At 34.0% G+C, this 13290-nt stretch overlaps 1 protein-coding gene across 2 annotated transcripts in view; it reads left to right on the top strand.

The window, feature by feature from the left end:
• STAG1 (stromal antigen 1) overlaps window positions 1-13290 on the top strand; it is a 381447-nt gene that overhangs the window by 111949 nt on the left and 256208 nt on the right. For both annotated transcript variants that reach the window (XM_028518410.2, XM_028518412.2), the window contains exon 4: window positions 7570-7734. In XM_028518410.2, coding sequence (XP_028374211.1) covers window positions 7570-7734 — 165 coding nt within the window. The remainder of the gene's footprint in view (window positions 1-7569; window positions 7735-13290) is intronic.

Below are 13290 nucleotides of genomic sequence, written 5' to 3'. Positions count from 1 at the left end.
CACCTTTATTTAAAGGAAAAAAATTACAGAGGAAAAAACATACATTGTAACCATTCTTTTTTTTTTTTTTTTTAAGATTTATTTATTTATTTATTTTGAGAGAGAGAGAGAGAGAGAGATAGAGAGAGAGAGAGACAGACAGAGGGAAACATCAATGTGCGGTTGCTGGGGGTTATGGCCTGCAACCCAGGAATGTACCCTGGCTGGGAATCGAACCTGGGACACTTTGGTTCCCAGCCCACGCTCAATCCACTGAGCTACGCCAGCCAGGGCACCATTCTTTATAATACTTATTAATTTTATTAATGCTTCACATGTCTCTTTTCACTTATACCTGTTTTCTGCGTTTCTCCTTTGGGCTTTGCACTGAGCTGATGCTTTTTGTGCCATTTAATCTTCACAGCAATACTATGAAGTAGGTCCTCTTTTTTTTTCATTTAAGTATTTCATATACTCTGTTTTTTAAAATTTTTATTATATTTTCCCTCATACCATTTAGTTCCTTTATACTCCCCACAGTCACCACACTATTGTCCATGTTCAAGAGTCCTCCTCCCTTTTTGTGCAATCCCTGCATCCCCCTGTCACCACTTCTCCTACCTTAGCTGTCACCCTGCTCTTTATCTGTAAGTCTGTCTCTGTTTTCCTTGTTAGTTCAGTTTGTTCATTAGATTCCACATGTGAATGAAATCATATGGTATTTGTCTTTCTCTAACTGACTTATTTCACGTAGCATAATGTTCTCTAGGTCTACCCATACCGTCACAAAGAGTAAAATTTTTCTTCTTTTTCGCGGCTGAGTGGTATTCTGTTATGTAAATGTCCCATAGTTGTTTTATCTACTCATCTACTGATGGACACTTAGAGTGCTTCCATACTTTGGTGATTGTAAGTAACATTTCAATGAGCATAGGGATACTTATGTTCTTTTGAATTAATGTTTTGGGTTCCTTCTGATATATTCCTGGATGTGAAATCTCTAGGTCGAAAGGTAGATCCATTTTTAATTTTTTGAGGTTATCTCCATACTGCTTTCTGTAGTTGGCTGCACAAACCTGCATTCCTACCAACAGTGCAAAAGAGTTGCCCTTTCTCCACATTGTCTTGTCTCTTAAAGCTTCTAGCACATTCATACTGCAGTGTATCTTATATAGAGCTTTGCAGTAGTGTAATTTCGAATAGTTAAATTTTCTTATACTGCAGTGCTAACTTGTACTTAAAACTGTTTACCAGAAACGTAGGTATACATTAAATTAAGTACTATGTAGTTATAGTATAGCATTTGTCCTGAGGATTAATCAAAATTCTGACAGTAGATTGCAACATTTTCATAAAGATTCAGTGAAGAATGTATATCTTTGTGACTGAGCATATTGTCCATGAAATTCATTATGTAATATGTTGAGGCAGGCTTTTTTTCAGGTATGTAGTTTTATTTTTCTACAGATTTTCATGAATAGCTTTTTCCCTCTACTGTTTCCCTTGAGTTAGTTGCAGTATTGAACACATGACCCTAGTGTTCACGTCACTAACCTTGTGGTCCATAAAAATCTTTCTTACACTATTGTTTATGAGAAAAGAAATACGAGTGTTTCCTCTTCACCACTAATTGACAAAATTGTATTAGGATGTTGAAAAATAAATCTTAAATACTATAACCTCTTTGAAAGTTGTGTTGTGCTACGTGCAAGGATCAGCATTTTTATGTGTGTAGTACATGGTAACTGCATGATGAATGAAATAAAAGTTGTGTAGCATGAGTGAAAAAAATCTGTTTCCTAATACCTTGTATTCTGTAAATTTAATCAACTTGCATTTGCTCATAATTACATTTAGGTTATGTGTATTTGGCAGTAATACCACATATGTGTCACTTGGGCACAAATTTTGAAAGGTAGAATAAGTGAGACTCCTTTAGTTAAAACACAGAAACTAAACATGACCACTAGTTTGAGGCAGATATTTTAGAAGAGTTCCACTAGCTATTAATAGATGAAAGATTTCCTAAGTGGGGACTTGTTGGGGTAGATGGAGTATGCTGATCTTGTTCCACCAAGGAAAATATGTCTCTAGGATCAGTAAGCATTTAAAGATCTGTGCTGAGCTATATCTATGCTAGAGCTAAGTGTGTATGTATTTTGGCAGTCTGTTGTGAAGATCCCACCTAATGGCCTGGGATTCAAGGACAGGACTTAAGTTTGTGGGGTTAAGCTGATAATAGTAGGACAGGACTAGCTCAAGAGGAACTAAGGTAGATGAGATAACTGACTAGATTACAAAGGCATTGTTAACCAGCAAATTCAGGCAAAGACTCGGTTCTTAAGGTGGCACAACATGAGAACTGGACTTACGAAGAAAGTTTGATGTAGAATGTAATCCATTCTTTCATTTGAGAGCACCTTGAGTCCTTGTCCAGGAATGGGACTACAGATGGCCTGACCTATGTGGCCAAAAAAGTATAGGGAAGGGAGCCTGGCAAATCACAATGAAAGGGTTATGTATGTATGTATTATTATTACCCTTTGAAATAACTCAACAATTCTTAATTTTTACGTTTATTATTAACTTATTAATTCTTAATGATTTAAATTCCTGTAAGTGGAATCATACAGAATCTGTCCTGGTGTGACTAACTTATGTCACTTAGCATAGTGTCCTCAAGGTTCATCCATGTTGGAGCATGCGACAGAATTTCCTTCCATTTTAAGACGGAATAACATTCCAATGTATGCATATGGCACATTTGGACACTTGGATTGCTCCCAGGTTTAAGCTGTTGTGAACAGTGTTCTCTGGGTATATAAATAGCTTTCAGGACCCTGCTTTGAGTTCTTTTAGATATATACCCAGATGTGTAAATTGCTGGATCATATGGTAATTCTTTTGTTGATATTTTGAGGAACTGCTATGTGGTTACCTACAGTGACTATACCATTTCACATTCCTAGCAACAAAACACAGAGTTCTGATTTTTCCAAATCCTTTCCAAGACATGTTTTCTCTTTTTTTATAATAGTTATTCTAGTAAGTTGAGGTGGCATCTCTTTGTAGTTTTGAGTTGCATTTCCCTATTGATTAGTGATATTGGTTATCTTTTCATGTGCTTATTGGCCATTTGTTTATCTTCTTCGGAGAAATGTTTATTCATGTGAGTCCTTGACCCATTTTCCAATCTGTTGTTTGTTTTGTTGTTGAGTTTTATGATTTCTTATCAGATACATGATTTGCAAATATATTCTCTATGGGTTGCCTGTTTACTCTTTACCTATTGAATGGACTTGACACTTTTGTCTTAAATTATTTAACCATGTATGTGAGGGTTTATTTCTGTGCTCTTTTTTCTATTGATCTCTGTTTGCCTTTATGTTACTACCACACTGATTTGATTACTGTAGTTTTGTAGTAAGTTTTGCGATCAGTAATTTTGTGTCCTTCAGTGTTGTTCTTTATTTAAGATTATTTCAGCTCTTCCAGGTCCTGTGAGATTTTCTTCGAGTTTTAGAATAGGTTTTTCTATTTCTGCAAAAAAAAAAAAAAAAAGTCATTGGGAATTTTGATAGAGATTACATTGAATCTGTCGATCACTTTGGATGGTATTGACATTTTAACAGTACTAAGTTTTCCAATTCATATGATTGGGATGGGTTTCCATTTATTTATGTCTTTAAGTTTTTTTGCATTTGTTTTTATTATGTTTAAATGTCTTCGAAAGGACATATAGGGATGAATTAATTAGTTTCCTCTTAGGAAAGAAGATTTTGGCTTGAGAGCCAGGTGGGCAAGTTTTATTGTATAACTTTAATCATCCTTTGAATTTTGAGCCGTGTGTGTGTGTATTAGCTGTTCAGTAATGACACTTAACCATTTCCCTCTGTATTCTTCATACATATATGCATGCATACATACACATGTGCATGTATGCACACTACTAAGAAGATGTCTTTACTCCAAAGCAGGAGCACCCAAACAAGACTTGTTAGGAGGAGCCAGGATTTAGAGTCCAGCCTAACAGAATGAATGTGTGAAATGATTTTTTTCAGGCAACTTTAAATTGATCAGTATAGCAGGATTGTAGGCTGTAAAGATTCATGTGTAGTAGATGATTGAACAGGTAATAACTGATCTCTTTATTTGCCGAGGAATTTTTTGGACTTTAAGTAGATGGTTTATGAGGGTTATAGAAGATCAGAGTTTAAATAAACAGGGATGTGATGGGATTAAGTTTTCTGTTATAAAGATTACTGTTATTACAGTGTTAGAATAGAATGGCCTTGTCCAACAGATGTGTAAGCCACGCCTGCAATTTAATATTTTCTAGTAAGATAAAACAAAATGGGTAAAATTAACTTTAATAATATAATTTATTTAACTTAATATATGATACATTATTTCATCATATGATCAATATAAAAGTAGAGTTATTTTATGTGCTATTTTTTGTACTTTTTATGTGCTGTTTTTTTGTACTAAATCTTCAACAGTTTGTGGATATTTTATGTTACTGCACATCTCATTTTTGGCCAGCCATATTTTTAGCTTCGTGAGCCTAGTGGTTTCCATGTTGGACAGTGCAAACATGGAAAATTATCAAGGTCCACTCAGAACACAAAATCCTCACCAGTAATTTGAACAGAAAAAGTTAATGTGAAGAATTATTAATTATTGAAAAGTCCTTTAGGAATTGCAAATTAAGATGAGATGCTATTATATATCTGTTAGAATGGCTGAAGTCCAAAAACCCTGCAATACCAATCTCACAGCAAGGATGTGAAGCGGCAGGAACTCTTACTTTTTGCTGGTGCGAAAACAGAATGGTATAGCCACTTCGGAAGATAGTTTGGCAGTTTTGTAGAAAGCTAAATATAGTTTTAGCAAATGACTCAGCCATTGTCCTCCTGGGTGTTTATACTACTTTGAAAATTATGTTCATACAAAACCCTGGATGTGAATGTGTATAGCAGCTTTATGGCTAATTGGCCAAAACTGGTGACTGGGATATCCATCATTAGGTAAATCAGTGACAAAATGTGATGATACATTTATACAATGGAATCTTATTTAGAATTAGAAAGAAACTTGTTATTTACCTACTGAAAGACATGGATGAGTCTTAAATGTAAATTGTTAAAAGTGTAAGGTGCCAGTCTGCAAAGGATACATACTGTGTAATTCCAATTATATGACTATCTGTAAAAGACAAAACTATACTGATGATTTTAAAATATTCAGTGTTTGTCAAGGGGAAATGGGAGGTTTGAATGGGTGAAGCACAGACATTTTCTTAAGGTGGCAAAACTTTCATCATCTGTGATAACAGAAACATACATAAATGACATAAGCATTTGTCAAAACCCATTGAACTTTACAGAAGAGAAAATTTTATGAATACAGATTGTTTAAAAATCATACATAAACACACACTGATGGGAATATGTCAGATGGACATAGGAACCAACTGAAGCTCATTCAATGGCCAAAGTTGAAACACGTTGATCAACAAAATAAAATAGTGTTGGGATTATAATTTAAAGTATAAAAAATGTTGATTCGTTTACATTAGTATAAATGATCAAATGAATGAGTGAGAATAGACAAATCTCCCATACTGAAGGATTCCAAATAATATGTGTATTTCTCCCTCAATGAGGTGGAGTACAGGCCCTCACCCCTTGAATGTGAGTGCATGTAATGACTTTGTTTGAAAGGGTACAGTGTGGAAAATGGAGGAAAAGTAATTTTACATTGGTGAAACCTGACAAACAACACCTCAGCCAACTCATTAAAGTCAACAGTAGTAGTGATTATATGTACTCTTGATATGAGGAACTTTAAAATGATACTATCTCTCACATCTTTTTTTCCCAAACCCATAATTCAAATCTAGTCTTTAGCAGACCCACAAATGAACCCAGTTGAGAAACATTGTGCAAAATACCTGACCAGTAATTTCTCAAAATTGTCAGGGTCACCAAAAATCAGAAAAGTCTAAAAAAGTCTTAACTGTCACAGTTACTAGGATTTCAAAGCAAATCGATGTAAATGTAATATGGTATTCAGGGTGGAGTCCTGGAAAAGAAAAAGGACATTAGGCATAAATGAAGAAAATTTCAAGTATGGACTTTTGTTCAATATTGGTTCATTAGTTGTAATAAATGTATTATACAAATGGTAAGAATTAATAATAGAGGTGACTAGAAGTGATGTATAGCCTCTGTACGGTCTTCACAATTTTTTTTGTAAATCTAAAACTTCTAAAGTAATTTAATTAAGTATAAGTAAATTTGTGTATAAATTCAAACACAGAAATGGTTGTAAGGCTGTTTACTAAGAGGAGTAAAAGTACTAAGGACACAGGAATAGAAAATGAAGGTAACAGGTACTTTAGTGGTGAGAGAAGATTTAGTGGTGAGAGACCTTCCATGCTGTGATTTGTAGTGTTCCTCCAATGGCCTCTAGTTACAAAGCCTAACATTGTAGCACATGACAAAAGAAATATTTACAGGGTCCAGCTCCAGCATCAGAAAATGGGACAAATAAGGGTGAATTTGGAGGTGAGAGGCAATAAATTAATGACTGAATAGGTTGTTAAAAAAGTAAATTAAATCACTCAAAAGAGAAAATAAATATTGAGAAGAACAGATACTCAACAGAGACCTAAGGTAACACTAAACAGGTAAGGAACATAGCGACAGAAAAGGTATCTGAAATGAAAAGAAATATTATGGCCTGTTAACTTTCAAGAAATGTTTATTGTATTTAGCAACATTAATTTCATTGGTGAGTTTGGGGAAGCAGCAACCATGATAAGTTTATATATGAATGAATGAAATTTATGGGAATAATCACAGTGATTGCGAGCAATTCTATCTAATTACCCTTTCCTCTAAAGGTGAAACATAGATAAGGTGGTATTTAGTGTTGAATTATTATTATTTTTTTAAACTGGGAGTGTGAGACCTGGTTGGGTAGCACAGTTGGTTAGAGTGTCGTTTCATTGTGCCGAGGTCATGGGTTCTGTCCCTGGTAAGGGTACATACAAGAATTAAAAAACTAGAGGCATGAAATGCGATGTTAATTGAAGAATGTAAGCTCTATCAAGGCAGGAATGAGTTTTCTTTGTTTATTCCCATATTTCCAGTACCTAGAATGGTACCAAATATGTTCAATGTATATTTGTTGCATGACTGGCTAAGAAATAATTGAACACTTCACTAGAGGGAGAAGTCAGATATGCAGTATTTCCAAGTAGTTTTATCGAACAAGTTTCTGAGGAAAGGAGAGTATTGAAGAGGGTATGAAGAAAGACATGTCAAGAGAGGGACATTATTAAAATGTTTTATTTTTATTTTCATAAATAAACTTTATTTTAATTTAATTAACTTAATTAACTTTTCTTTACTGTTTGCACTTTTTATCACTGAAAGCAAATTGTAAGCCTTCCTTTGGTCAGGGGTTATGTGTCTTTCCTTCAGTAGTACTACCTACCTTTCACAAGATCAAACATAATTTTAGAATACTCTGCTTAAAGCAAAGTATGCCTACATTTATTTTTTTCATGTTTTTACTCAGTCTACAAATAAGAAACCTCGAAAATCTCCAGGAGAGAAAAGTAGAATTGAAGCTGGAATTAGAGGAACAGGCCGTGGAAGAGCTAATGGGCACCCTCAACAGAATGGCGAAGGGGAGCCTGTCACATTATTTGAAGTGGTGAAACTGGGGAAAAGTGCAATGCAGGTAAATTTTGAGTGTTTTTTTTTTTCTTTCTTTTTTTCATTTATAAAGCAATACGTGGAACCTGTTAGTGTATATATTGATGTTTTATGTACTCTTGTTGATTGTGTATTCAAGAAGTTTATCCTTAAAGGTTTTGCTTTGGTTGTTTTGTAGAGTGTCAGGGAAAGGCATTTTGTTTAATAGTAAGATACACTGTAGAGTACATCGTGCTGAGTAAAATGACTTACATATCATAAGAGAAGCTGCTTAGGAGAATATTATTGCTTTAATGATATATTTTTTAGAACCTGTCTTAATATAGGTAATGTGTGCATTAAAAGAAGAAATTGTATAAAAAAGCATTCCTAATTAGTGAATTAGGAATAACCATAATTAATGTTTCATGGTTATATTGTGTGTGTATGTGATCTTTTATAACCTTTTTACTCTACTCTTTCTCTTCATTCACTCAACAAATATCAACTCTTATGTAAGAGCACATTTGTATTGATTTCCTACTATAAGGGTAAATAACAATTATTCATTTTAAAGTACTAGAGGTGAAATTTCATTAAAAGGTATTTAACTGTGTGATGCATAAATATCATATTACTCTTCCCAAAATTGTATTAGTTTATATGTCACCAGAAGTGTGCCTAGCAATGGGATATTTTATATTTAAGATTTTCCAGTTACATGGGTGAAAAGGGTATATTTTACTTTGCATTTTATTTTTCAACTCGTATATTTATTTGTATTTGAAATTTAGGTAATTTATGAAACAGATTTACTTTTAGAACTAAAGGCAAGCAACTTTTTTATTTTTTAGCAAACTTTCTCTATTTTCTACCTGAATTTCCTTTTGAATTCCTTAAGAGTTGAGTGTTTACTGCTTTTTATGTATTGTTATATCAGATTGATGTGTTCACAGGTTTTGGAACTGGTGTGGGAAGGAAGGGAGAAGGTAGGGTAGCAAGATGATGCTAGATGGTAAAAGAAATACTGAATTCTCAGTTATCTAAAGCAATGGGCAACTTGTAAATTATGTAAGTATAATTAGAAAATAGATTAAGTAACTTTTAGCTATTAAGCATGACAATTATACTTTAATAGAAAAATTAACAAGTTACAAAAAATTTATTTTTAAGACCTACTTTATTGCATTGGAAATACAAACAGAAAAATGAAGGAATTTGTATTTTAATGCAGAATTTTTTCATATAAAACCTTATTTTAGTAGGTATTTGTTTATGTAAATATAGTTTTAATGCATATTATGTTAAACCTCAGTACCAGCTTTTATTTAATATGAACAAAATTTCATCTGTATTTGAAAGAAAAGAGTGAATAATATAAGCTGTTTCTTTTTGTGTACTACGTTCTTTCTATATTCTTCATTCAGATCAATTTTCCCTAATGCTCTTTTATACCATTACTCTCTGCTTAAATTATTTTGAATCCATATTTTATGAAAGGTAATTATTAGTAGTCAGCCCTCTGGTGCTTTTCATAAAGAGCTTTAAACTCACGTTTTCAACTTTTTTTCACCGTTTCTCTATATGTGTCTGTCCTGAACATGTTTTTACTTTGTTTTCTTTTTATATTATATTTGTTATATATAATTATATATAGTATATATTATATACTGTATACTAATAAAAATAACACAATAGATTATATTATAATGTGAAATATATTTTATGTTAATAAAACACTGTATTTTTACTTATATTTTATCTTCCTAAGTATCTTCAAATTAATCTATAAATTTCTGTAATTTTTTTCACTCAACATTCTACTCTAGCCTTTTTCCCCTATGAATTTACCTTATATTTTTATATATTTTTTGCACTACTCTCTAATCTGACTGGGTCATTCTTTATTTACCAGTTTGTATTTGAGCTGCTTTATTCTTCAAAATGCAGTACACGTACGATAACTACTTTAGAATAATAGTATTTTATTAAAAATAGTACTTCTTTAAATATTCCTTTTTTTTTAAAGGTTTAGCTTTTAGCCTATTGCAGTTTTTTTTTTAAGATTTTATTTATTTATTTTTTAGAGAGGGGAGGGAGGGAGAAAGAGAGAGAAACATCAATGTGCGGTTGCTGCGGGTCATGGCTTGCAACCCAGGCATGTACCCTGACTGGGAATTGAACCTGCAACACTTTGGTTCACAGCCTGTGCTCAGTCCACTGAGCTACACCAGCCAGGGCTGAATATTCTTTTATGTTCATCTGAAATGTACACGTGGGAATGTTTTTGTAACATAAATTCCTGAAAGTGTTTTTGAACAACAGGAATGTGTGTTTTAAAAACTAATAAAGGAAAGTGTTTACTACCTCCTTATTTCAAATGTAAAGTAATAATAGATAAAACATTAAAAAGATAATACAAACATTAATGAGTTTAGAAATGAAAATTTTCTGTGGTTTTGGTATAAGAAAAACTATTAAGTGATGAACAGGATTAGGATAGAGAAGCAGTTACTTGTAGCCAAGGGTTTGCAAAGGAAATTAAAGAAAGTTGCTGCTAACTGCATAGGCTAAGGCTTATGTTGAGGGTGATCATATGTCTCAGATTACTCATGATACTCCTAATGTATGCATATTATCAATGTAGTTATTAATAGAGATTCCTTTAATACTTAAGAGGTTCCTAGGTTAGATAATTGTTTATATCAAAACTTATGGGATATCAAAGGCTGAGGGAAGGGAGAAGACAGGCATAGGTATAGTCCTTGTAAACAGGGTCTGAATTGAAATGTCTGCTTATTTTGTGTGTGACTGGGTCTTTAAAAATCCTTAATATTAGAACAGGAAGCACTGAGCCCATATTGTATGCTCTAGTTTTGCATTGGAGTGACAAGGATGAGCAGAGGTAGTCATAAAAACTTGGAAGAATAGTTAAAATAAATAAGTATACTTAAGATGCTAAAGAGATTTAAAAAAGGAGGATAAACTTAGTAAATTAGTTTTACTGAGGGAAAAAGAACATTAGATGCCATCAAAGGGAAAATTCAAAATTTGGCATTCATTAGAATGTATCCCAGAGAAATAAAGAAGTAAATATGAAAGAGCAATTGAGGGGCTTTGGTATGGACTGAAGGGTCCCATAATATGCCAGGAGAAGTAGTCAGTGGGAACAGGATATGTTCCAAAACATAGTTTTTAAAGAGATAATTTGATTCATTTTCAAACACATTTTTTCAGATCCAAGGGTTTGTTCTTAGAAGTGGACAAGATAAGTGAAAATAATTATATAAATATTAATAGTATATTATAACTACAGAATATTGAGGATTAAAAGAAATCTTGAAATATTTTATCAAAGAATGACTTCTACTACAATGCAAGTGATGTTGAAATATGCAAAATAAATTCCCCTTCTAAATAACATTATATTTACAAGTATGGAAAGGAACTTTTAAATAATACATGTGATAAATAAGATATATGCATAGTTGAAATGTGAATGTTAATGAAAATACTGGGGCCAGCTAAAGCACTGCTTGGATAAATATGCAGTCTTAAATGTATTACTTATTAGCAAAAGCAGTAGAAACTGAAAAAAAAATAAAGCAAACTTAAAGTAATTACGAAGAGAGGAATAAAACTAGAAATGGAAATTAAATAGAAAAAGAAATGGTAGAAAAGGGCAACTAAATAAAAATATTAATCATTTGAGTTCAATGTATTATCATGGCCTGGAGGTGTTATTTCAAGATTTCAAGGATGGTTTAATATTAGGAAATCTTTGACTGTCCTAAACCAAATAATCATGTTTGGGGGGGGGGGGGGCGGGGGCACCTATCCTTACCTGAATTGATACAGAATGCTTAGAAAATTTATTAGCTAAAATGTAGGTGATATTCATGATGAACAATAACTCTTGGTGAATTTAGAACAAGAAGGAAGTTCCTTATCTTGGTAATTGTTATCTCCCAAAAAGCTATAGCTTACACCATATCATTTTTAACAGAGACATTTTAACCTATTCCCAGGACCAAGCAGTAGAGTTTGACTACTATTCAGTACTCATTATAAAAGAAAATAGAATATAAAAATTCTGACATTTATAAAAGGTGATAAAAAATTATCCATTTCAGAAGTTTAGAGATAGACCGTAAGCTATTAGAACTAATGAAATGGACTTTGAAAGTTTCTTTGGGGGTTCTATCAGGGGAGTGTAGCTACTCATATACCCTTGATGAAAGATCAATCTTCTACTCTACTTGGGAAGGTCGTCCTTTTCTACCAGGTGTGCAGCTGCACGAGGAATGCACATGGGTCCATGAGGGAGGAAGAGGGCACCTGCCTAGCCAGCTAGATCAGCGGAATCAACCCTGGCAATCAATGGGGTGACAGATGTCATAGCCATATTGCCTTCACATCTGGTGGCTGCTGGACCAGGCAATCCCACATTTGCATGTGAATAAACTGGGAGGATCAACTGGAGAGCAAGACAAATTACGCAACCCAGGGTTCCAGCATGGGAAAATAAAGCTGCAGAACCTCTGACTGAAAATACCTGGGAGTTGAGGCAGAGGGAAAAACTCCCAGTCTCACAGGACAGTTTGTTGGAGAGACCCACAGTGTACTAGAATGTACACAAAACTACCCACCTGGAAATCAGCACCAGAAGGGACCATTTTGCTTATGAGTAGTGGAGGAAGTGACTGAAAGCTGGCAGAGAGCCCAGCAAGAGGCATTGTTCCCTCTCGGAACCCTCCCCCACGTGTAGCGCCACAACGCAGCAATGTGGGTTGCACCGTCCTGGAGAATACCTAAGGCTACACCCCTTAACTATGTAACAGGTGCGCTGAGGAGAAAAAATATGGCCCAAATGAAAGAACAGGTCAAAGCTCCAGAAAAAGTACAACTCAGCGATGAAGAGATAGATGCACAGTTCCAAACACTGCTAATCAGAATGCTGAAATGTTGAGTATGGTCACAAAATAGAGGAAAAAGTAAGGCTACGAAAAGTGAAATAAAGAAAAGTGCACAGAGAACCAATAGTGATGGGAAGGAAACTGGGACTCAAATCAACAATTTGGAACAAAAGAAGAAATAAACATTCATCCAGAACAGAATGAAAAACAAGAATTCAAAAAAATGAGGAGAGGCTTAGGAACCTCTGGGACAACTTTAATTGTTCTAACATCCAAATCATAGGGGTGCTGGAAGGAGAAGTGGAAGACCAAGAAATTGGAAACTTGTTTGAACAAATAATGAAGGAGATGTTCCCTAATCTGGCAAAGGAAATAGACTTCCAGGAAGTCCACGCAGTTCAGAAGGCCCCAAAGAAGTTGGACCCAAGGAAGCATACACCAAGGCACATGACTATAACGTTACCCAAGATTAAAGATAAAGAGAGAATCCTGAAAGCAGCAAGAGAAAAGGAGACAGTTACTTAAGAAGGAGTTCCCATAGGACTCTCAGCTGATTTCTCCAAAGAAACCTTGCAGGCAAGAAGGGGCTATAAAGAAGTATTCAAAGTCATGAAAGGCAAGGACCTACATCCAAGATTACTTTATCCAGCAAAGCTATCATTCAGAATGGAAGGGCAGATAAAGTG

Source organism: Phyllostomus discolor, chromosome 7, assembly GCF_004126475.2.
Source record: "Phyllostomus discolor isolate MPI-MPIP mPhyDis1 chromosome 7, mPhyDis1.pri.v3, whole genome shotgun sequence".
Lineage (NCBI taxonomy): Eukaryota > Metazoa > Chordata > Mammalia > Chiroptera > Phyllostomidae > Phyllostomus > Phyllostomus discolor.
The sequence above is the reverse complement of the archived record's forward strand: the minus strand, read 5'-3'. Positions and strand labels throughout refer to the sequence as shown.